A 25,772-nucleotide genomic window follows, 5' to 3' on the forward strand; every position below is an offset into this window, starting at 1 on the left:
CCTGGAATGCTACATTCATAAAATAGTTAATTTCTACTTGCAGAAGGGAAAATGTTTATTATGTGATCATGACACATAAAGTGGGGGATAGTTGTATGAAGACCCAAGAGTCCCTGCATTTCTCAAAAGTTGATTGTAGAGTCATCATGTTACTGTGGAACCCGAGATACAAAATAGAGAGCTTCCCAAGGGCTGTGCAGGAGCTGCCTTATGTATTTAGAGTTCACTATAGGAGGTGTGAAATCCCAGACACTTCAGGTGGTGCTGTGAAGCTACATCAGAATATAGGGGTTCATAATAGTTTTGAATTTTGAATTATGGTGCTGGAGGAGACTCTTGAGAGTCCCATGGACTACGAGAGGATCAAACCTATCCATTCTTAAGGAAATCAGCCCTGAGTGCTCACTGGAAGGACAGATCGTGAAGCCGAGGCTCCAATACTTTGGCCACCTCATGAGAAGAGAAGACTCCCTGGAAAAGACCCTGATGTTGGGAAAGATGGAGGGTACAAGGAGAAGGGGACAACAGAGGACGAGATTCTTGGACAGTGTTCTCGAAGCTACCAACATGAATTTGACCAAACTGCGGGAGGCAGTGGAAGACAGGAGTGCCTGGCGTGCTCTGGTCCATGGGGTCACGAAGAGTCGGACACGACTAAACAACAACAACAAGAAATTGTCGAGTACATGCAGGTCCTGATATTTACCTGCTTGTTATGTGAAAATTCACTTATCCAAACAAAGAATTATGCCCAAACCTCACTATACATTCTACAGATATCTGAACAGCCTGCGTTTCACTTACCTCTTTAATTCTTGTTTGTTTGTGCTTCGCCGGTTGGTGGCAGCCATTTGGGGGCAGAAACCAGGCAAGGAGTGAGGAAGCAAGATCAGAAGAATCAGAGAGCAGGAGAGATTGGACAAATCACAGAGGAGGAGACATCAGAGAAATCAGGTTTTTCCTTTGTCTTTCCTTGGCTAGTTGCCAGGAAGAAACCATTGAAAAAGTGGGGTGATAGATCAGAAAAATCCCAGATTGAAAATGCCCCCATAGAAATCAATGAAAATCCTAGACTCTTTATGTGAACGCTTGCCTGACGAACAATTTCCAGGGAACACATTGTGTTTGGTAAGCAGGACCCCTGGCGTGTTCCATTTTTACTTTGTGCTTGTTCTTTGATCTTGTTGTAAACCACCATGAAATCAATTTGGATGAAAGATAGCATATAAATACCAAGCAGACTAATATTGTTGTTCGTGCTCAAAGAGAGGCCTTAATTCAGCTGCCTTTACCCTCTTGCCTGCTCATGTGGCATGCCGGCCTCGTTGGCTGCCAATTTCTCTGGTAACAGCTTGCAAGGTTTAGAGAGAGTACCTTGCAGATGGCACTGCGCAAGGATCCTAGAGTGGCTTGTTTACCAGAGGGGCTTTCATTTGCCCAATATGGCAATTGTCACCAAGAAGAAAAAGCTGCTCCAGACCAACACTGTTTTGGAGACATATTAGCAATCGGTGCCTTTTTAGTGATAGATTAGCATATGCTCTTGCGGCTTTAAATCAACAAAGAAAGAGAATCCTTGCAGTGGTGGCCCTGAAGTTGAAAGTGCGTCTGTGATCATCCCACACTATAGTTCTCCTAGGTCTGCTTGTTCTCCTATCTGGAAAGAATGCATTTGCTAGGAAACCCTTCTCTCTGACACTGCTGCTGCCACCCCCACTGTCATGGTCCGGTTCACGGGTGATCAACGTTCCGGTAGGGGACATCAGGACTGGGGGCAAGATGGCGGGGTGGGAGCAGGAACAGGGGTCCAGAAGCCTGGAGTCAGGAAGCCGAGGGTCAGAGAGCCGGGAGTCAAGAAGCCAAGGGTCCGAGGGTCAGGAAACAAGGAGTTACGAAGTCAGGGGTCCAAGGATCAAGAAGCAAGGAGTCAAGAAGCTGAAGTTCAAGGATCAGGAAGCAAGAAGCCAATCACAGCAAGGCAGGAAGCGTGTTGCTGTGGCAAAGAGCCAAAGGGAAATGCTGACCTTATATCCCTTCCCAGCTGTTGCTGCCAGGTGCTGTGAGTTACCAATTGGCCTCACCTGTGAGGCCACACCTTGCCTCTTCAGAACAAACTTAGGAAGGCCCCAGTCCTGCAAAGTCCTATTGGTCACAGGGCCTGGCTCCTGCACCTGACACCCGCCACTGGGGAGAGGTCCATAGGCAGCTGCCTTATTCTGAGTCAGACCAGATATCTCAGTATAGTTTTCACTGACTGGCAGCAGCTTTCCAGGGTTTCAGGCAGGGGACAGTCCTGGCCCTACCTGGAGATATCAGGTTTTGAACCTGGGACATCCTGCGTAACACTGAGCTATGGTTACAAGGCAACATCTTTGGGACAAACTTTGCCCGGAGTTTTCTGGCCATAAAACTCCCTGCCAGAAAGAGTGACTTCACCTTGCCTCAGGACAAGGTTGGAGAGCCGCCATGGGAGTCCAGGCAGTGCCAGAGAGTGAACTCACTGAATATTTCTGCATCTCTCTGGAGAGAGACAGCTTGGGCTATTTTGCGGCGGCAGCTCCATGAACGTACCCAGACTTCCTTCTCCCTTTCTGTGCAGGAAACACGTTTTTACTTCTGGTTCCGTTTACATAAATAGAAGTAAACACCCACCAATTTGAGACTTTGGGTCGTCTCCTTTTTGGATGTGGAGCCAGGTGTCTGCTAAATTAGGATTGGGCTAATATTCCGTGCTTGGATGTCCCAAGTGGCCTCTGCTTAGGTCAAGAAGCCATTCCCTCTCATGTCAAGAACGCACTGGGCTACTGGATCAAGACATGCGCTTGATGCTGGTAGCATGGCTCATCTGCGTGTCCAATAGCCAGGGAAGGCTTTCCAACCGAAGGCTCTATTTCATAGCAGATCTGTTGTCTCAGCTTTGGGAACAAAGCGTTTGGGCACGCTGGTGGGTACAAAGAGTTCCTTGCTGAGCGCTCGGCATGCCAGCAAGCCTTTCCACTCTGATCAAGCTGGACACAAACCAGAAGCCTCTTTTAAAATAATGAAAATTAAATTTCCATCTGCTTTCTCTGCTTCTTTCAGTCTGTAAAGTAGGTCTGATAACTGTGTAAGGGTGGATCCACACCAACCACTCAAAAGCACACCCAATGCACATTTAAAGCACATGGTGACTACCTGGGAATGTCCCGTCCCCCCCCCCAGCTCACAAAGCTAAAACTACCAGCACCCTTAACAAACTACAGTTCCCACAGAGTCCAGGGAAAGGCTGTAGCTCAGTGGCAAAGCATCTGCTTGGCGTGCAGAAGGTTCAAATTTTCAATCCTGGCATCTCCAAGGAGGGCAGGGAGAGAACCCCGTCTGGAATCCTGGACATCCTTGTCCTATCAGTGTAGACCAGCGGTTCTCAACCTGTGGGTCCCCAGATGTTGTTGGACTACAACTCCCATCATCCCTGCGCTCTGGCCTTGCTAGCTAGGGGTGATGGGAGTTGTAGTTCAACAACATCTGGGGACCCACAGGTTGAGAAAGCCTGGTGTAGACAGTACTGTGCTGGATGAACCAATCACCTGACTCAATATAAGGCAGCTTCCTGTGTTCACTGGATTATTTGGGGAAAGTTGTGTGCTTTTAAGTGTGTGGTGCAGATGTCAGGGAAGATAACTTGGCAGGGAGGGACTAACAGCCACCAGCCCTGCTCCAGTTTATCCCCCTCCTATGCTGCCATTACCAGTAAGGGCTGTCCGCTCATCAGACTCCAAGGCATCCTCCTCTTAGACCAATTTCCTCCTCCTAAATGATTGCCCCTTTTTTATTCTTATAACAACTCTGGATTAGATAGTTAGATACTGACTGGTCCAAGGTCACTGAGGTTGCTTTTATGCTAGAGCCCTTTGGGGAACATAAGAACCCAGGAAGCCCCGATGAATCAGAGCAAAGGCCTATCAAGCATCCTGCTCTGACAGATGTCAACTAGATGTCTATCAGAATCTCACAGGCAGGGTATGAGTGCAACAGCACTCTCCCACTCGTGAGCCCCACAACCGGCATTCAGAGGCATCCTTGCTCTGACACTGGATGCACCATATAGCCATCATGACTCGCAGCCATTGGTAGTCATCTCCATGGATTTGTCTAATCCCATTTTAAAGCCTTATTATTATTATTATTATTATTATTATTATTATTATTATTATTACTGCTACTATTATTATTAATGCTGGCTATAGTAATTTCTGCTACACCAAAGCAAAACGATACAATTTCCCCAGAGTACCTTGCAATGCTCTAATAACAGCAGTGGCTTGAATTCAGAGTTTGATCTTCTTCACACATGCCGCATGTGCTCTTCTGCCCTGTTATTCGCACAGTGGGAACTGGTACAGGAGCATTTGTGCGTCGGGGTGGGGAGGCTCTTTCCAAGACTCCAATTGGTGGTACTTTCCTTCGGCTGCAAACACCCCCACACTAGGATGCAACAGCCGAGGAGGAGGAGGAGGAGGAGGAGGAGGAGGAGGAATCAGGAAAGGAAACAGCATAGCCAAAGGGAAGTGCTTCCATTTGCCAAGTTTCTCATTCATGTTCTTCCTTCTGTGGGGCACCTGCCATCCTGGAGTTCCCTACGCTGCCTTCAGAGCTGCGGCAGACCCATGAATAAGGTTCACTAGCAGAGCAATCCTGTGGTTGAGTTACAGTTCCTGGCTGTGATGGGGATGCAGGCAAAAGGCCTGTGTGGTGCAGGAACAGAAACTTTACACCGTGCCAATGTAGTGATAACGGTAGCACTGACAGCAGGCTGTGCTGGCCAAATGCCTGTTAGGCAGCGTTGATGGCATGGAGAGGAGCAGAACTTAATTGCTTTTGCCATGCATGTTTTCATCATGCATGCTGTCTGGGTTGGCAACATGCATGTACACGCTGTGTTGCGCATCTCTCAGCACTGTGGACACGAATCACCAGTGTGTATTTATGCAAGACTTGCGGTGCCTGTATGTTCTTATTGCAAAAGCTGCATGTATCCTATTGTGTTTGCAGTTATTTATTTATTTACTATTTCTCTTTTTTAGAGCACCCTTCACCCCAGAAGATTCCATCATGTGCATGATTTGCATGCAAGCCTGTTGCATGTTGAGGAGCATGTTATCATCGTTTATGAGAGACACCAATCAAAGTATATTTTTTTTATCAGAATTGCAAGGCAGAATCATGGGGAAAGGATATTTGGGACACAACATACAACAATAGATCTGGACTGCTTTGTAGATTGAAGCTTCCCATTAAAAATATAGCCCTTAAACTGGTTATAGATATAGCTGTTTTGGACAGTGTTTGTTTTGTCATCCTCAGTCATTTTCTCCCGGATAGCTTTGGGATCCAGCCAACTGAAGGATGAATGAGTTGAATTAATTGTCGAAAGGGAGCACTCCAAAATGCTGATGTCACTTTCATAGATGCAACAATCCCGCTTTTATCTTTGGGGGCAGGGTGTGGAAGGATGTCAGCTATTAGAGAGCAAGGGAGGGAAATCAGAGAAAACTGGATGGCTGCAAAAAACAGAGAAACATGTTGTCCATGACGGTTTATAAAGAACATCCTCTCGCCTTATATAATCTGCCAGATGTTGTTTAAATTGATTGGAAGAATAAACACCCTCCGACTAGTTCATGAGTCAAGAGATGCGACCATGATTGAAAAAGATCACTTGGCTCTGATGATGACAGCATTTGGTAGGTCACTGGATACAAGTGACTCAAAGACTAGGAATAAAATGTACAAACAGCTGTGATCTCCCCCACTTCACTTTATTCCCCCCCCCATATTTTCTAAAACAACCATTAAAATAATTGTATGCAGTACATCAGACTAAAATACAAGATGAAAATAAAAATATATATACAAACAAAGCAAAGATAGATTCCTGAATCAGTATTATCTGTACCATTAATCCAGTTGCTTGGCCCAGAGTCTGTGTCAGAGCTGTGTCAGAGCATGTAAAACTCCACATGGTTTAGGACCCAAATAACTCTTAGGTCACCTTCTCCTGCATCAATTTGGCTAGTCCACTGAGATCACCACCCTGAGGTCTTTCTCAGGATGCCTGGTGTCGGGTGATAACAAGAGAAACTTGCCTTTGAAATGCCCTCCCTAGGGAGGCTTGCCTGGTACCCTCACTGCTATCATTTAGCTGCCAAGCAAAAACATCACTTTTCTCAGGCTTTTAAGAACCAATAATGCAAATGTTACTTTATTTTGTGTTAAAATAAATTTGAATTATTTTTAAAGCCTGAGAGTTTCTGCATGGTGGAGAAACTGCCACCCTGCGAGGCGAGTAGCATTTCTTCTTTTTCCTGCTGCAGTCAGGTTTTCAAAAACAGGTCCCTCCCACTAACTGCAACAGGGGGGAAATAAACTATGCCAGTTCCAGGGCTGGTGTAGCTTTTGCAGTTGGTCAGGGGAACAAGGATGCATAGATTTCTGTGAGTCATCGCCTTCCCCAACGTGCCCTTGGAACACACCATTTCAGGTTCCATCATGGGCCGTGTTTCTACCTGCAGAACAGCAGTGGAGCTTGCTGCCAACACACCAGGGCATTCCTGACATTCCTCCTCTGCTCATTCATGGAGGAGGTGGCTATCCATGCTTACTAGCTATGATGGTTATCCTCTGCCTCCACAGTTGGAGGCAGGAATGCTTCTTGAATACCAGTTGCAGGAAGCCCAAGAGGGGAGAGGGCTCTTGAGCTCGTGTCCTGCTTGCAGGTTTCCCATAGGCATCTGGGTATCTGTGAGAACAGGAAGCTGGACTCGCTGGACCATTGGCCTGAACTTACATGCTCCTCCTATGTGAGGGAGATCTGTAGGATCCAATGAACCCAATGCCACTCCTTCTAGGGAGTTTAGGATTGCTCTCTTAGACCAGGCATCACCAAATTCAGCCCTCCAGTTGTTTTGGGACTACAATTCCCATCATCCCTGACTACTGGTCCTGTTAGGTAGGGATGATGGGAGTTGTAGTCCCAAAACAGCTGGAGGGCCGAATTTGGGGATGCCTGTCTTAGACAGATAGCTGAGTGGGAATTGTTTTCTCTCACAAAGGAAACGTGCAGAAAAATCTATCTTCAACCTCCCCCCCCCATCTGTATATGCATAAACATGGGGCAGTGAGAGCAATTAATTACACAATGGTGGAAATCCCGTAGTTACTTCAGTTCATTTTATTCAGCTAGGAAAAATGTACAGGCCACAGCAGAGGTACACAGGAAATGTTTACATTGGTTTCCCCCAAAGCACTTGTGTACATTGTAAAGGCTTCTGTGGGGTGTGCAAATCTGTGCTGAAGAAGAGGCGATGGGAAATCGAAAGCAATCTCTAATATAGCAAAGCGCCCTTATTGTTTATTAGTGTAAAGGAAACTGCAGTCTAACAACAATAGGCCCCATGCTGTTCTGAACAAAGCTGCTTGCATTCGATTTTTATATTTTTGCACTGGCTTCCTTTAGGAAGTTATTGAGAGCAGTTTGTATATAGCACATAATGGCCTTCTTCCAATGAGTGCAACAGGTAAATGAGAAAAATATATTTTGCAGATGATGGCAAAGGAAACGGGAAACCTCAAAAGCCCGGAAAGCTGAAGATGCTTTTAATATGGATTTGAGTTTTGATACATGAAATGTTTCCTATCTTCAGAAAAGACTGTTTCCCCACCCCTGTATCAACACCCCCATATTCATATTCATAGATAGGTTAATTGCTTGTGAAAAAACAGGATCATTAAGAGAGAGAGAAAACATTTGAGAAAGAATATACGCCATCTAAGCAACCCTTTGTACATGATTAGTTTCGGTTATGGAAATGTGCACTCATAGAGGGTCTTGGTTTTTTTGTCTAATCTATGACTTTCCTATGTTGTACACAAAGGATGCCGTTTGGGAACCCAAGCTTGGCTGCTATTGTTTGGTTCCAATTAAAATTCAGTGTATTAAACACAGTTGAGTACATCCATGCATTCATGACACACCATCATCTCCCCTTGAAAGGTCAAATCAAAAGTGTCTCGCAAAGATTCATTAAGATTCAATGTTATTATACTGGAGCTCCATATGATTTTGGATGAATGGGTAACAAAGGCTCATCAGAAACACACCCATAAATACATTTACTGAAACCGACCCACTGGGGACTTTATAGATTCACATACCTTGGTGACACTGCAGTGTCGGACTAGATATAAATTAAAACCAGTTACCTTCCTAGGAAATACAAATGGCTTAAAGCATGCTTACTCAAAAAAATAAGTTCTTCCATGCTCAATGAAATTTACTCCCTAGCAAGTTGTGCTTAGGACTGTAGCCCTAGAACAATGAATCACATATGAGTGACTCTACACAACTCATTCCTTATTTCGGATATTGTGACATATCGGTATATTGCGATGTTTCGCTGGCGATATATCATGATGTTGAAAACCAGATATCACCCTAGCCCTAGTCACTGGGTGACTTAGGGACAGTCTATATTGTTCAGCCTAGTCTAGCTCACAGGGTCACTGTGAGGATTAATGGGGGTAGAGGAAAACCATTTACACTAGTTCCTGCTCCACGGGCAGCACCAGCTTTGGGGATGTCAACTGATCAGGGATCAATCAATGTGTACTCCTGGGAGAACCAGCACACCGTTAACATAATGTATATTTAATGTTTCTTGAATGTGATTCTCACAGCATGATTCAAGAATCTTGTTATCCTGCAAAACAGAACCTTACTGACAACAAAACTCAAGATACAGGAAATGAGCCAAGCTACCTTTTATAGGTTTGCCCAGGGCAACTGCGTGTGGCCATGATGAACAGACGGATTAATTTAGAGCACAATTATTATATAGTCTGCACTTTTGCATGCCACTGTAAGCCTCCTGAAAGCCAGTGTGGCATAGTGGTTAGAGTGTTGTCCTAGGACCTAGGCTCAAAGTTCGCTGGGTGAGTCTGAGGCCAGTACATTCTCCCTCAGCCTAAGCTACGGTACTTCACAAGGTTCTTGTGAGGATAATGGGGAACATATTCCAGCCTACTAGGGGCATTATTCCCTTTTTGGGGAACCTTCCAAGGGCCACATGCTTGTGATGGGTGGAGCCAGAAGCCAAACTGAACGGAGCAACAATGTGCATTTTACTTCTGTAGAGCAGACTAGTTCTTTATGCATACTCACACTCCCCCCTTGTTTTCCATCCAGGCAAAAATGAAGCATTATCAGAGTTCAAGGGCACATTCCAGGCAGGCGAAAACACTTGCGTGCAAAGAACTGCTAATACATTTGCAAAGCTAAGCAGGGTCAGGCATGGCTCCAAACTGGATGGGAGACGGCGTGTTGAGATTCCTGTGTTGCATGGGGTTGGACTAGATGACCCTCAGGGTACCTTCCAACTCTATAATTCTATGATTCTAAGAGCTAGTGAGGGGGGTGAACTGCGGAAAGAGGGTGTGGCTTGCAGAAAGTCCCAAGGAGCTGACAAAGGTGTCTGGTCCCAGGGCCTGCAGTTCCCCACCTCTGATGTACACTGAGCTTCTTCAAGAAAGCTTTAAAAGAAGGGCTCAGAAGAAGGCACAGATAGGTTACTGGAGAGAACTGGAAGCAACAAGATGCACCACTGGGAGGCACAAAGCTACGGATCCTTGCAGAATGGCTTTGTGAATAGCGCAGCTGCCCTCACTATCTTCACAAAGAAGATTGGAGCAAGGTAAGGGATAAGTAAGCCAACAAATAAATGCCATATCACTTACTATCTCATAGTAACTAATTATAGTCATAACTGATTATAATGAATTAACTAATTAGTTGCTAGCTTATAACACTAAATTATATGTATATATAAAAAGATCATGACTTCTCGGTCTTTGCCTTGTCCAAGTTTTGCTACAAAGGAGATGAGGGTGGCTGACTGCAGCAAAGTCTCTTTTTCCCCCTTAGAAAGAAGGGGCCACTTTTTAGTCCAGGCTGAATGGGACGGATGTCAGTTCAATTGTTCTTCAGGAGATGCTTCAAGGGGACTGTCAGTTTTCCAGTTCAGGCCAGCCGGTTATTCCTTAGACTCTGTATTTGGCTTTGCCATGGTTATTGATAACACATATGTGCTGAAACGAAAAGTTTTAACATCACAACCCACAAAGTCAACCAACAGCGTTTATGGAGGAGCCACATTCTGCACTCTGGTCGCTCCAGTGTGCTGTGTCGAGTGACATAAATAAATCACATTCTTCCACTGACAGAAATAAAGCTGCAAGTATTTGAGTGCTGAAAAATGTGTTTATCTTATGTAATGGATATTTCCATTCTCCTCAGAGCTGCGTGGAGAGCAGAGCATGAGCCCAAGGCTTCCGGCAGCTAAACTATGGTTTAGCATTATTCATGAAGCAAACCATTGTACATGAAGGCAGGCAGGGTAAGGATTTAAAAACACCATGCGCTGCAGAAGTAGGGTACAAATTTTTACTGTTAGCCACAGAAGAGGAAACCCAGTTCTAGACTGGCTGGGTTTCAAAGTCATAGTTTATAAAAGTGTGTGTTTTTTTCAGGAGGCAAAGAGTGGGAGACACTTACATTTAGATCTCTGAAGTACTCATTGTAGTCTAAAGCATAGCCCACCACAAATAAATTTGGAATTTCAAATCCATAATCTAGAAGAGAGAGAGGGCAAAATGTCTGCATTGTTAAAAATACAAACTCTGACACTTCCTTTATATAATAGTTCACTGACCTGGAAATTGTATACAAGAGCCAAATCTCAGTGTCTGTGAGTTTGAGGCTCTGAGATGGGAACACTTTACTGAAGCTGAAGCAGAGCTGTCTAGATGTACCCAATTAGGCTATATAAAGGACCACAATTCTGTCTAAAAGGAATCCTGTTAGCTAATATTGAGGGGGGGGGGAGAAATATAGAGCTTGCTAACTACAGCTCTTACCCAAACAGAGATATGTCCCCAGGGAAGTTAACTCCCAAATGATTTTTCTGACAGCTTCAAGGAACAATCAGCAGTTGTCTGCAGCTGGGATACAGTTGGACAACGTAGGACTTTGAAGCCACAGTGTGTTGTATCTTGGCCAACGGACATGCTAAGGGCATTTGTTAAAAATGAGATTTATATACTGTCCTTCATTATAAGATCTCAGATCTAAGAATAAAATGCAGGGTGTTGCAAGGAACACCTACTGGGCAACTTTTAAACTTATCTGAAGCTGGTGTTAAAGTGCCACAATTTAACCCCAAACACTCTTGGAAACAGAAGCGTTGTGAAGGTTGCAAGGTCAAGCTTGTGATTCTTGACAGTGGCACAACTCTGAAATCGGTTTTAAAAGGTGGTCATTTCCCACGACGTCTCTCATAGATGTCTATAATGAAATAGGGACAGTGGAGGGGAAGCTGTCCCGCCCCCCAATTGATAGTTCTGATCAAGGTGGCACTTCCATTGTTTAGACGCTATTCCTAGCATCACTTTTGAACAACACCCCAAGGACCGGGTGTGTTACGTCTTGCCTACTTAATGAAAACAGGAACAATGGAACATTTTAGCTACTTCACAATCAGGAAGCAAAGAAAATCCACAGGAGAGCACTTACAGTCCGGTCTGTATCCATTAGGCTGAGATGTTCTTTTCACCAGCAAACTATCATTAAATAAATAACAAAAATGTGTTTTTTATTGTAAACATTTTTAAAAGCTGGGTTTGTTCACATAACTCCTGAACATTTTGGCTTGGTTGGATGTATTCTTCTGTCCCCATCTCTCATTTCCTAAAAGCCTGTACAACTTGCAACCTGCTAAGCCTGGTGCCCCTCTAAATGTTGTTGGACACCAACTCCCAACAGCCATAGTCAGCTTGGCCAATGGACAAGGATGATGGGAGTTGTAGTATAACAACATCTGGAGGGTACCATGTCCTAACGTTAAGCTGAACCACAGCCCAACAGCCATATATTATGGCCTCCCAGGTCAGATAATTGTACATCAAGCTCAATATTATCCACTATTTTGATTATGGTCCTTGCTTGAGAACCAACCCCATTCCCCGTTTTGACACTCCAAAGACAGGTAGCAAAAACAAGAGATACGTTGAGCCTCTGATGGGTAACCATGCATGGCCGGTGAGGTCTGTTTAGCTTGGCAAACTCCCCACCTCACCCCAATTTCAGCAGAAGAGTAAATGAGTGCACTTCCCCTCCATCGGGGATGTCTGAAGACTCATCAAGGGCAAACCCAAAAGGATTTCCTTTCTCTTTCCCTTATCAGCTGAGTCAGCTGCCTCTGCCATCCTCCCATAGAGAAAGAGACAAGCTTCTGAGCAGTAGCCTGCACAGTAGCCTCTACATGTTGTTGGACTACCATTCCCATCATTCCCGACCATTGACTGTGCTGGCTGTGGCTGATGGGACTAGTAGTCCAAAACATCTGGAGGGCATCACACTATCGAAGGCTGCTCCACCCATTGAGATGTGGTCCCTCCCAAATACTACACTTACCTTGCCACCTTGACCATCTTGGGCTTGCATTTTTCAATTTTGCTGAGGAGAGCTCTCATCGTTCTTCCGGTTCCAATGATATCCTTTGCAAAGCATAGAAGCACAGAGCTGTAGAGTTGGAAGGGACCCCCGAGAGTCATCTAGTCTAACCCCCTGCAAATGAAGGAATCCTGCCCACAGCCCCTGAGTGGGCTCGAACCACCATCCTTCTGGTTAACAGCCAGACGCACAGACCCATTGCACCACAGGAGCACGAAAGGTAAAAGGAGGCCGGTGTGTGTGTGTGTGTGTGTGTGTGTGTGTGTGTGGAGTTGGGGCATTTATTTATTTATAAAAGTATTTATATGCTGTCTACTCATATAAAATATCACGGTGGTACACAACAATATGTGCAAGTACAATAAAACACCATTAAAGACAATGCAAAATAATTTTCACAGGAAGTTGAAAGTGCAGTAAGAAGAAAGAAAGTTTAAACCAGCTGAGCCTTTGTAAGATGGGGGACAACTTAAAGTCTTCCTCCGAATGATCTCAGCGATCAAGCTGGGATATAAGGGCTTGTGTGAGCCTTAAGGCATCCTGGACCCAAGTTGTTCAGGGCTTCATATATTAACACAAGAGCCTTGAAACTTACCTGGTTAGCTAATAGCTGGAAAGTTCTGCAACATCAACACCATTTTATTATTTTAATTTCTGGGGGGAGGAGGGGAGGAATTAGCCTCTTTTGGGTCTTTTTCATAGTCCAAAATAAAAGGTGTCACAGCCTTTAGCTAAACGGCGTTCGAAAAGCACTAGCAAGGTTTTTGTTGACTTCACGGGATTCTTTGTATATCTGCACCTACATACATTAAGTGTTACAAGACGTACTGTACCCAAAAGGACCACCACCCATTTTAGCCAATCCAAATAGATGAACTTACCTCCACAATTAATACGTTCTGAAACACAAACAAACAAGGGGAAGAAAAAGAAATTTGGTTAGGCAGTAGAACAAAGTGAATCGACAACAAACCACTAGCAGAACGGGAGTCCATGTTCTCTGGGTCTTCTCCAGGATGAGGTGGAAAAGGGAGATCTGATGATGGAGAGCTGCAAGGGTGGCCCCGGCTAAGCCAACCAACCAAGCACTGGGAGCAAGGAGAGTCTCTGTCCCTGGCAGACAGCAAGGGGACTCTCCCTGCTTCTGCCCTATACCTGCAGCTCTGACCCAGTTCTTTCTTTCTTGCAGTGAGAGGTGACTTGGTCTCCTACCAGGGAAGGAGAGAGGGAAGAAAACGGGAATAGTTTCTGTAATGGTTATAGGGGTTGCTCGTGCGTAAGTTGCCGCCACTCCTGGGTAGGTTGCCTGGTTAAACCTTTTCTGTCTGGACAGCCCTTCACTTCATGGCTGTTTCAGTCGCTAGCAGAATCCGTCAGTGGGCGTTTCTTGAACTTCTTGCAGCAAAGAAGTTCTTTGACGCCAAGTCTACGCCTACGTTCCCTGCGCGGAAGTCTTCTGCGCAGGGTGGGTGTGGGTAGCGGAGGACCTGTGCTCTCCCCGCTGGTCTCCGGCGAAGAGTCCTGGAGCCCCCTCTCCGATTCCTCCATCCGCCCCCCTTTATCCCTGGTGTTACGCTGATTTCCTTCCCCAGCCGATGAGTCCCCTCTCTCCCTGCTGGGCCCTTCTCCGGCATCGCTTGGGAGCCTTGCCTCCACTTCTGGCTCCAATGTCAGTTCCCTGACAGTTTCATTCCCACCAGCACAGCACACACACTCTGTATGCAGAACTTTGAAGGCCCAACCCCTGGCCTCTCCAGCTAAGAAACAACATGGCTGGGAAAGCGCCACTGCTTAGAGCTGTGTCATGAAAGAGCAGCCAACACATAGGGCTAGGTAGACCAACAGCTCAGTTCAGTATAACTGTTTCATACATAGGTCCGCCAACTGGCAAGTATTAAGAATGATGGCCTGGCAACTTTGTGTGTGTGTGTGTTATATTTACAGGGATTGGCAGGGGGTGAGAAACATGTGGCCAACCAGATATTGTTGGACTCCAACTCCCATCCTTCCTGGCCGTTGACCATGCTGACTGGGGCTGATGGGAACTGGAGTTCAACAGCATCAGGAGGGCCACAGGTCCATCATCTCTGCCAGCAGGAAGATACACAGCTTCTAGGCAGGGCTCTGTTCCCTGAACCGCCAAATTCTTCTAGACTCTGTCTACGTTCCTGATCCAATGTAAGCTACCAGGTTCTTGCATGTTGTATTTTTGGACTGACAGGCCTTTCCCAATGAGGTCCACCTGAGATCTTTCACTTCCCTCGGAAAGTTCTCCATAATTTTCAGGATGCCAGAACACAAGTATTGCTGAACCTGCTGTTATGTTGAGTCTCCATTTGCCTCTTCCATCTTCTCAGCCCCTCTCTCATGCAATCTTAGTGGTGAGTCCTGGAAGACCTGCTCCCGGCCTTGCATGCTTTTCCCATCTGGCTTCGGAGGGTGGGGCCCTGACTGACTCCAGCTGCAGAAGCTGAGACTGCTGAACAGACTCTTGGGTTGAGGAATTGTTTAGAGGATTGGGGGAGGGGTGCTGTTATTGATTTTTTTTTGATACCTTTATTTTAATCTTATTATGATTTATGTGGAAATTGTTCAATTTGGTTGTGAACTTTTTGAGGTATCATTTATTGCTTATTATTACTTTTGTTATGCTTGTAATGATGTACGTTTTTTCTTGTTGTAAGCAAGCTTGAACTATGGAAAGGTTGCATACAAATAAAATTAGGTATGTATGTATGTATGTATGCCTGGACTTCTGATCTATCTTTGCACACCTAACCTCTCTTAAAGGAAATGCCTCATCTACAACAGTCCAGTTTTATTTCCGTATTTGCCATGCTAATCTTCTCTGTATTGTTCCAATTTTAGTATATGTGCTGCCGAAGCGAGCACAATTTCTGTATTTGCCAAAGGCCATAGCAGGAATGCAAAAATACAATACATTGAACAATTAATAACGGAACCTGTTATCTTGCAAGTGTTTTACAATGGACAAGAGGCAAGCCAACTCAAAATAGCATTACGAGATTTAGATAATGCTAAGGCATAAGTTGCTGAGCAGAGTAATATTCTTGACATCTGTTTGCTAACCCCCCAAAAATCTATCTTTTGAAGGTCTGACCACTATTTCCTTACTTGACAGCAGCTGGGGAAGAATTTTGTTTCTTATTTGATATGAGAACAGGGCAACTGAAGAGAGATTATACAAAATCCTCAAGATCCTGATGTACTCTGATTGACAATAGGCTTGTATTAGTCTTGTTACTTGTCTTCAGAACCTTACTGTGGACTTGAGATCTCCCAAATCCTACTTAAACAATATTGAATAAATATTTAAATGCATTACTTTTATTGAACTGCTTTGGATGAGTGGGGGAAGTTAAGTCTTTGCTATTGCAAATTCTTAGGTGAACCATCTTCATCCCAATTTTTGTAGTTTTCTAAATCCTTCCTGTTTTACTTCTGTGGCTCTCCAGATGTTGGGATGACAACCTCAACTGCCCCTGACCAATGGCTCTGCTGGCTGATGGGAGTTGGTGCCCAACATCTGGAGCCTGCAGGTTACCCACCCCTGCTTGACCCACTCTATATCTCAAATTCAACAGCCCTATAATGTAAGCCAGCAATACCACCTCTATATTACTGGTGGGGGTTTAAGAATGGCTCGTCAATGCGTTCTTCAAATGGTGCAAGCCCCTAAGCTTCTCAAGGCCATGTAGTATGAGACATCCCTGGAAAGGAGGACCTCACATCATGAACAGTCCCAATGAAACCAGCACACACTTGCAGAGCATGGCATCAGTTAAAGTAAATTGTGACCTTGGAATGGCACAGTCCAACTTTCCATCGCTAACAGCCAGGAACCATCAGCACAAGGGTTATTTTGGTGGATCATCATCTTATCTATCATGCAATATGGAAGTCTTCAATTAACTACAGCTTCATCTCAAGCAAGAAAATATGGTTTCCAGCTCCACAACAAACCAGATGTTCATTCTGATGTTATTTAGATCCTAGTTTGTTTTAAACCTGATAATCCTGTCTTGGATAAAATCGGAAACAATGGCTAACAACTCCCTGGTTTAACTGCAGAAAGGCAGAAGGGTCTGTGATCATACGGACAACTTTATTCAATTCAGTATCTTGGCTCGTTAAACTGAGATAGGATCATTTGAATTAGCTCATTACCTTCCAAACCTGTTTACATGCTACTGATGTGACTGACATGGTGAAATGTGACCTGTAATTAGCTGCAAATACTCAAGCCATGAGATAATAATACTGCAATACTAGCAAATGGGGGAGGATTAGCTAATGAAATATTTCTAAACATAAAATTGTAGAGTTGGAAAGGACCACAAGGGTAGAGACATTAATACATAGCAGTGAATACTTCAGAAGTGGTTTTCTGTCTTCCAGATGGCCAGACATATATTTTCTATTCGTTTCAAGCTTCTTTCCACAGGAAATCAACCTGCAGCCAATGACAGGCTCATGTGCAGCTGGTGATAATTCTTCTGCCATGTTGATAAACTAGAACTCTATTTCGGTAGTCCTCTAATAAATTTAATAGCATGGCGCGTCCACGCTGTAAAGTTACACAATCTTAACTCGCCTGCCTTAACAAGTTTTACAGCAGATCGCTGCTGTTGACTTTGGTGAAAGAATTATATCCAAAGTCCTCTTCTCAACTCCACCCTGATGCCAGGCTTAGGCACCACTTGTTGAAACTCCTTGGGCTCCAAATGCCAGAAATCCTTGCAAAAGGAGGCTGGAAGGTCCTGCTCTTGGCCAAGCTTACAAGCAGTTCCTTGCTGGCGCACAGGAAGATGGTCTGATTCAGACATAACAACAAACCATGGTTTGTTACGGCAGGGAACAAGAAGTGCAAGGTAAAGCCTCTGGCTGCAACTTGTAACATGAAGGACTGCCTTCTTCCATACAAGCCTTCTTGGATGTTGAGAAGCAGCAGCCTGTGGGGAGGGGGCAGTTGTTATGCTGGTTCTCCAGAAAGTGGATCACTGATGCTTACCAGGAGGAAGAGAGAGAAGGGCGAGGCACCAGAGAGGTCAGGGCAGTGCAAATTGAATTATTCTGCAGAGGCCCTTTTCTCTGTCCCAACAACTTCTGATGCATGTATGGTGGGAACTCGAGAAAGGGCCTTCTTAGTAGCTGCAAAACAACACTTGAGGAGACCAGGCTTTGTAATCATGAAGAGCGAACACCAACCATCTCTGTGTTAATCGTTATATGGTATTAATTGTGCCAGCATCTGACCCTCATGAATCTGGTTTTGCATTTACCTTGAAGGGTGTTACTCTAATATTGTTTCATGAACAGCAAATCTGCTTGTGCTAGATTTGTGCCTGTTAAATGTAACTGATTGCAACTCCCCCCCCCCCCAAGCATTCAAAATTTGCACAACAGACAGAAATCTCTTTTCTATTGTGGCATCTCTACGCTCGGAAAAGATGCACCCATTGAATTTTTATCTACCATTAAACTGTTAAATGTACAGGGTGCTGGTGGGCAAAAAGTGGCAGTCCTACCTATATCTGAGAAGGCTATGTCGTTGAGGCTATAAGATATATCCAAGAAGGCTGTGATGTTGAAGCTGGGGGCTAGCAAAATGAGAATATTTCCCTTTCTCTAAGGACACTGAAGGAACAGAACTGACTTATTCATAATACAATATCACGGAAATGGAGCTGGAGTTGTTGCAGTTCCCAACATCCAAACTGTGGCCAGGAATCAGGGGGTTCAGGCACAACCATTTATTGGGGGATATACTTTTAATAAGATTCATATATATGTCTGTGTGTGTTTATAAAGTAATCAAGAGTGGTTCATGGCACCATGGAAAATATACTGGCTTGGCTCCAGTCAATGTTAGTTGCACTTTCCCCAATGAAATCAATCTGCAAACTTCAGTAGGACCCAAGCATGACTAACTTAGTCAGGATTGATCGTAACTTGTACAACTGTAAACATCTCAAAGCCAATTCTATATACAGTGGTACCTCGGGATGCGAACGGGATCCGTTCCGGAGCCCTGTTCGCATCCTGAATAGAACGTAAGAAGCGACTGTGCATGTGTGCAGGTCACATTTCGCCGCTTCCGTGCATGACGTCATTTTGACCGTCTGCGCATGCACAAGCGGCAAAACCCGGAAGTAACGCACTCCATTACTTCCGTGTTGCCGTGGAGCGCAACCCGATAATACTTATCCTGAAGCATATTTATCCCGAGGTATAACTGTACATAAATTAATCTGTGATGTGACAGCAGTATGTTTTGGGGAAATGATTATGGAGGTTATCAATATAATATTTAAGCTGCAACATACACCTAAATCTTCCTTATATTGACTTTACTTACACTGAAAGCATATCACCAATAAGGTTTCATGCAGCAGCACCTTATCAGTGAACATCAGCAAAATAGTCTGAAATGGAACACAGATAAAAGGGCAGTGAATAGCTGGATAACGTTTGAGATTTAATAGCTTTTGTGTAATCAGCCGTGTACCAAAAACCAGGCTCAAAATTAAGCTTTGGAACTATGAGTCTGGTAATGAGCAATATAACCAACTTACTGAATAAAACCAAAATTGTTTTTGCCAAATGGATTTCATTTACAATTGTGTGGGGTGTCTTTACTGTTTCTTGTCTTGCCTCTGCATTTTATTTTTGCTGTTCATGTTCAAGCCATGCATTTTGTTTAATCGTTCCAGAGCCATTCAGATAATTCCATGTTCATTTTTACAAAAGTCTGTGCACCATGTTGTGTTGGGAGGTGGCTGGTTTTTTAAAATCACTGAATCAAGACACCAGGTGCAAGCCATGCCACCTCCTCACTCACAGCTCATCCTAGCACCGCAGTTCTACTAATAAACAAAAATGAGTCAGCAGATGAATCAACAGAGTGGGATGATACAGTCAAACACACACCAAAACTCACATCAGATATGGCTAGTTATATAAATCAGAAGATTTAACTTGATCGTATCTTCATAAATTGCTGTTCCAGAAAGGTTTTAGTGGGGTGGAGAGTTCCTAATAGTAGGTGAAGTTCAGCATTGAAACAAAGGGCAACTCTGCATCACCTGAAGGTCCTACAGATGTTGCTGGACCCCAATTCCTGTCATCCCTGACAACTGGCCATGCTGGCTGGGCTGCTGAGAGTTGCAGTCCAATAACATCTGGAGGGTTCCCTACCTCATCCTACCCTTAGGCAGAATGGGGCAATTGCCTCAGGTGGCAGATTCCAAGAGCTGCCCTGACCTCTCCCCACAAGCTAGCAGGTGCAGTGGTGGATCTGTCCCGTCTCCAAAATTGAAGTAAAACTCAGCTGCCTGTTTCTTTGGCTTCCCTGTATGTGTGGATGGTCACCCTGCCCTTGGCCTCAGGCGGCAGAATGTCTTGGGCTGCACCTGAGTGGCAACTGAACATCTTTTGGGACCGGGCTATCTGAAGGCCTGACTTCAACTCCCATACAATTCTACTCTTTTTCTGAGGGCATCTTCAGAAGCCCTCTTTTGTATCCCAGCACCCCCCTGAAATACACTTCATCAGGACCAGTGACAGGTCCTTTTCTGTGGCCGCTCCTAGGCTGCTGACCTCTCTCCCCAAGTAGGTGTGCTTTGCTCTCTCCTTAAATGGCTTCCAGAAGCTAGTAAAAGCTTCCTTTTGGTTTGTAAGGTACCATATTTTTTGCCCTATAGGGCGTATCGGCCCATAGGACGCACCTCGTTTTTTTTGGGGGGGGAAATGAATAAAAAAAAATATTCCCCCCCCCAGCCGCAGGGCTGGGGCGGGGGAAGCCCAAGCTTCCCCCGACCCCAGCCCCCAGAACAGGCTGCTATCCACAAGCCTTGCAAGCCTGGCAGCAACTCCCGTCGGGCTCGCAAGGCTTGCGGACACCTGCGCAAAGCACGGGGCACCCTCCGGAGTGCGCCCCGTGCTTCGGGCTGCAGGCTGCTGCCCGCAAGCCTTGCGAGCCCGCGGGAACTCCCGCCAGGCTCCGCAGGCTTGCGGATAGCTTCCTGAAGCCTGGAGAGCGAGAGGGGTCAGTGCGCACCGACCCCTCTCGCTCTCCAGGCTTCAGCGAAAGCCTGCATTCGCCCCATAGGACGCACACACATTTCCCCTTCATTTTTGGAGGGGAAAAAGTGTGTCCTATAGGGCGAAAGTGAGGAACAGGTTTAAGGATTTAGATTTGCTAGACAGAGTGCCTGAAGAACTATGGATGGAGGCTCGCAACATTATACAGGAGGCAGCAACGAAAACCATCCCAATGAAAAGGAAATGCAAGAAAGCAAAGTGGCTGTCCAATGAGGCCTTACAAATAGCGGGGGAGAGAAGGCAAGCAAAATGCGAGGGAGATAGAGAAAGATACAGGAAATTGAATGCAGATTTCCAAAAAATAGCAAGGAGAGATAAGAAGGCCTTCTTAAACGAGCAATGCAAAGAAATAGAGGAAAACAACAGAATGGGAAGAACCAGAGATCTGTTCAAGAAAATTGGAGATATGAAAGGAACATTTCGTTCAAAGATTGCCATAATAAAGGACAAAAGTGGTAAGGACCTAACAGAAGCAGAAGACATCAAGAAGAGGTGGCAAGAATACACAGAGGAATTATACCAGAAAGAAATGGATGCCTCGTACACCCCAGGTAGTGGGGTTGCTGACCTTGAGCCAGACATCCTGGAGAGTGAAGTCAAATGGGCCTTAGAAAGCACTGCAAATAACAAGGCCAGTGGAAGTGATGGTATTCCAGCTGAGCTATTTAAAATTTTAAAAGATGATGCTGTTAAGGTGCTACACTCAATATGCCAGCAAGTTTGGAAAACTCAGCAGTGGCCAGAGGATTGGAGAAGATCAATCTACATCCCAATCCCAAAGAAGGGCAGTGCTAAAGAATGCTCCAACTACCGCACAATTGCACTCATTTCACACGCTAGCAAGGTTATGCTTAAAATTCTACAAGGAAGGCTCAAGCAGTATGTGGACCGAGAACTCCCAGAAGTGCAAGCTGGATTTAGAAGAGGCAGAGGAACCAGAGACCAAATTGCAAACATGCGCTGGATTATGGAGAAAGCCAGAGAGTTCCAGAAAGACATCTACTTCTGCTTCATTGACTATGCAAAAGCCTTTGACTGTGTCGACCACAGCAAACTATGGCAAGTTCTTAAAGAAATGGGAGTGCCTGATCACCTCATCTGTCTCCTGAGAAATCTCTATGTGGGACAAGAAGCTACAGTTAGAACTGGATATGGAACAACTGATTGGTTCAAAATTGGGAAAGGAGTACGACAAGGCTGTATATTGTCTCCCTGGTTATTTAACTTATATGCAGAATTCATCATGCGAAAGGCTGGGCTGGATGAATCCCTAGCCGGAATTAAGATTGCTGGAAGTAATATCAACAACCTCAGATATGCAGATGACACAACCTTGATGGCAGAAAGTGAGGAGGAATTAAAGAACCTTTTATTGAGGGTAAAAGAGGAGAGCGCAAAATATGGTCTGAAGCTCAACATCAAAAAAACGAAGATCATGGCCACTGGTCCCATCACCTCCTGGCAAATAGAAGGAGAAGAAATGGAGGCAGTGAGAGATTTTACTTTCTTGGGCTCCATGATCACTGCAGATGGTGACAGCAGCCACGAAATTAAGAGACGCCTGCTTCTTGGGAGGAAAGCAATGACCAACCTAGACAGCATCTTAAAAAGTAGAGACATCACCTTGCCAACAAAGGTCCGTATAGTAAAAGCTATGGTTTTCCCAGTAGTGATGTATGGAAGTGAGAGCTGGACCATAAAGAAGGCTGATCGTCGAAGAATTGATGCTTTTGAATTATGGTGCTGGAGGAGACTCTTGAGAGTCCCATGGACTGCAAGAAGATCAAACCTATCCATTCTTAAGGAAATCAGCCCTGAGTGCTCACTGGAAGGACAGATCGTGAAGCTGAGGCTCCAATACTTTGGCCACCTCATGAGAAGAGAAGACTCCCTGGAAAAGACCCTGATGTTGGGAAAGATGGAGGGCACAAGAAGAAGGGGACGACAGAGGACGAGATGGTTGGATAGTGTCTTCGAAGCTACAAACATGAGTCTGACCAAACTGCGGGAGGCAGTGGTAGACAGAAGTGCCTGGCGTGCTCTGGTCCATGGGGTCACGAAGAGTCGGACACGACTAAACGACTAAACAACAACAACAACATAGGGCGAAAAATACAGTATATTAGTTTTTATGTGCATCTGCTTTTTTTCTTTTTAAACAATCTTTGCTGCTGCTAGTTTTTTTTTTTTTTTACTGTTGTCTCAGCGTTTTGATGTTTTCAGCTTGCTAATTTATGGTGTGAGCTTTGAGCTGCCTTGAGCGAGCACAGATGGGAGATAACGGTTTCAAATAAATATAAAAGAACAGGAGATTTGCCGCACAGTACTATACACCCATTTGCCTGGGGCAAGCCCTATTGGACTCTATGGCAGTTACTTCAGAGTAGACATGGTTAAATTTGCACGGTGGGGCTGCAATCCTGCACACGCATATCAAAGAGTAAGCTCCGTTGAATATAGGCAACTTCTAAGTAAACAAAGGAACATTGGAAGATGCCTTATACATGGTCCATGCAGATCAGTACTGTCTGCATCGATTGGCAGTGACTCTCAATAATTTCACACTGGGTACTCTTGCAGTTCTACCCAACGATGCCAGGATTGAACCGGAGACCTTGCCCATGCTCTGCTGCTAGGCCACAGCCCTTCACACAAAGAACAGCACTCACATATTCTGTATGTTCTACAACTGTGAGCTAAGGGTCCTGCTAGCGCTGCTTTAATGGTGTGTAGTAAATATCAGATTCAGCTGTTCCCCCCCCCCCTCATGCCACTCTCTTAGGTATGGTAGAGTTCAATTTGCAAGAAACCCCACCACCACCATCCCTATATTTATCTCCTAATTCAAGAACATATGTCTATGCAGCCTAGATTGGTAAGAAGGATTAAAAAAGAGATAGAGAAAGAAATCTGAATCAGAACATCCAGCTCCATTGTGACAGCTCCAATAAGATCAGTAACCTTCATGCTGCTAATGATGAACAGAAGGCAGATGCTCCATGATGAAAGATGATACATGTGGGTCCTGCTGGCTATACCTCAAATTGATTCTCCCTTTTCCCAGTAGCATCCCTTTTTTTCCCCTTTTTCTTTTTTTGGTTCTGCTTCAGAAGGTGTTGAGTCATCTCATCTGCTGCAGAAAATGTAACAATGCTAATTATATCTGCTGAGGGTAGGCAGGTAGTTGTCAGCCGCATGGCAATAACAGAGCGAGGCAAGGTGGGCTTTCAAGACGTGGAAAGAATTCCGTCAGGTAACAGATTCCCTGCAATCAGAGCAGCCAGATGAAGCTGCCAACTTTCTCTCTCCTGGGCAATTGAACAGGGAAGCAAGGTTTATTTATTTTTTTACAGACCCTTCCTAAAATCTGACATGCCTAATGGTGTCCTTCTCGTGCTCTTTGTTTGGGCACAGACTGGGCTCTTTTCTCCCCAAATAAGAACCATGTTTGCAGGCACTATTGTCATGGACTGGTTGGACACAGAGGAATGGTAGGAGGAACCAGCTGGGCAACCACCAAGGGAAGCAGGCTCAGGTCCCGGGGAGGAGTGGTGGGAGAACAATGAGTGGTCAGAGGGAGAAGAGTGGGAAGAGGAGGTGTCAGAAGATGAGGAGGGAACAGGGCTCAGTGAGCTGGCAGAGTCTGTGGCAGAGAGCAGTCCAGAATCAGCATCAGAAGCTGAAGCAGGAGGGTGGGAGGAGAGAGGCCAAGAGGCAGAGATGAGTCAGGTTGGTGAAGAGTCACGGGTGTCTCCCTCTCCTACTGCAACAAGCTCCCCTCCCTGCTTGTCTCCCAGAATCAGAAGAGGCATGAAAAGGGCAGAGGAGAGGTTGGTGACATGGAGACGCAGTCTCTGGTTGCTTGGAAAAAAGCAATAGATTGCTGGTGAGGAGCAGCACTTAGGCAGCTGCAGGGAGGTGAAGACCTTCAGTCTCAGCAACTGCTTCATGCGAGCAAGACCTACCAGAGATGAGTTGCTGGGCTCATTAGGCCTGACACTCCTGTTTCTGCTAATGAAGAGTTAACTCCAGCTTGCACAGTGTGATTTACTGCTGGCTCACTCCAGACAACTAAAATGTATAGGTGGTTTTCGTAGTTTAAAGGTTCACACTCCCTAAGTGGCATTCTCAAAAGGAGTCTGAATCCCTGGGTTCATATCAAATATTGGGAAAGCAGATAACTGGCTATCTGGCCAGGAACTGGCTGGGAGGAACTAGGATCCAGGATAGCTTGAGTCACTGACTAACCTTTGGAGGGGGTATTGTATATAAATGATGGCTACAGATCTGGCACAGGAGGCCAGGAGCTCAAGCTAAAAGCTTTGCAAGTTGCAGTTCTAAGGCAGGGGTGGGGAACCTGTGGCCTTCCAGATGTTGTTGGGTTCCAAATCTAATCCCTAACCAATCCCTGGCTAGGGTTGTGAATTAAGAGTCCAACTATTTCTAGAGGGCCAGAAATTGCTGAAGGGCCAAAAAATCCCTGTGGCTGCCCTAAGGTTCACAGGGTGCTGGACTCCCAATTCCCATCAGTCCCAGCCAGCATGGCCAGCAGTCATGGATGATGGGAGTCAGTGGCGTAGCGTGGGGGGTGCCGGGGGGGCTGGCCGCACCAGCCGCAACATCTGGGGGTTAGGGCAAATCCACGGGTTAGGGGGCACAAATTACTTGCCTTGCCCCGGGTGCTGACAACCCACGCTACGCCACTGATGGGAGTTGTAGTTTAGCAACATCTGGAAGGCCACAGCTTTCCCACCGCCACTCTTGCTGAGACTATTTCTTGCTGAGACTTTAGTAATGCTAAACCTACATGTCAAGTAGTTTTACGCACATAAAAAGTGTGTTTTCTATGACTGTGCTCTACACAGGACATGTTTTTCCTTCATCAAATATAGCCACAAAGGGGCTGGGAGGCTGACTCAGCAAATAACACCTTCAGGGACAAATAACAGCGTTGGGGAGACAATTTAATGCAAGTAAATGGCATGGGAGGAAATAACTAAAGCAGATCCCAGGGGATGCTTTTGTTAAAAAATGTGCAATCTCCTAAGTGTGGTAGCTGAAACACACTACTAACCTAACTGTAGTTTGACCCCCAGCTTGGGCA

At 45.3% G+C, this 25,772-nt stretch overlaps 1 protein-coding gene and 1 long non-coding RNA gene across 3 annotated transcripts in view; one reads left to right on the plus strand and one right to left on the minus strand.

Annotated features, from left to right (window-relative positions):
* The first annotated feature begins 701 nt into the window (after positions 1-701).
* Positions 702-7,774, plus strand: LOC310746266. Its single transcript, XR_014540551.1, has 2 exons — positions 702-1,128; positions 5,064-7,774. It is a non-coding gene; the product is annotated as an uncharacterized lncRNA (long non-coding RNA).
* The window catches only part of PRTFDC1 (phosphoribosyl transferase domain containing 1), a 52,400-nt gene continuing 32,054 nt past the window's right edge, over positions 5,427-25,772 (minus strand). The window contains exons 5-9 of one of the 2 annotated variants that reach the window (XM_083580024.1): positions 13,426-13,443; positions 12,506-12,588; positions 11,606-11,652; positions 10,589-10,665; positions 5,427-5,498 (exon numbers count right to left, since the gene is read on the minus strand). In XM_083580024.1, coding sequence (XP_083436150.1) covers positions 5,442-5,498; positions 10,589-10,665; positions 11,606-11,652; positions 12,506-12,588; positions 13,426-13,443 — 282 coding nt within the window. In that variant the 3' untranslated portion in view covers positions 5,427-5,441. Of the gene's footprint in view, positions 5,499-7,195; positions 10,123-10,588; positions 10,666-11,605; positions 11,653-12,505; positions 12,589-13,425; positions 13,444-25,772 lie in introns of those variants that run through there. The other variant, XM_083580023.1, reaches the window with a different exon arrangement.

Source organism: Podarcis filfolensis, assembly GCF_964270895.1.
Source record: "Podarcis filfolensis genome assembly, chromosome: 12".
Lineage (NCBI taxonomy): Eukaryota > Metazoa > Chordata > Lepidosauria > Squamata > Lacertidae > Podarcis > Podarcis filfolensis.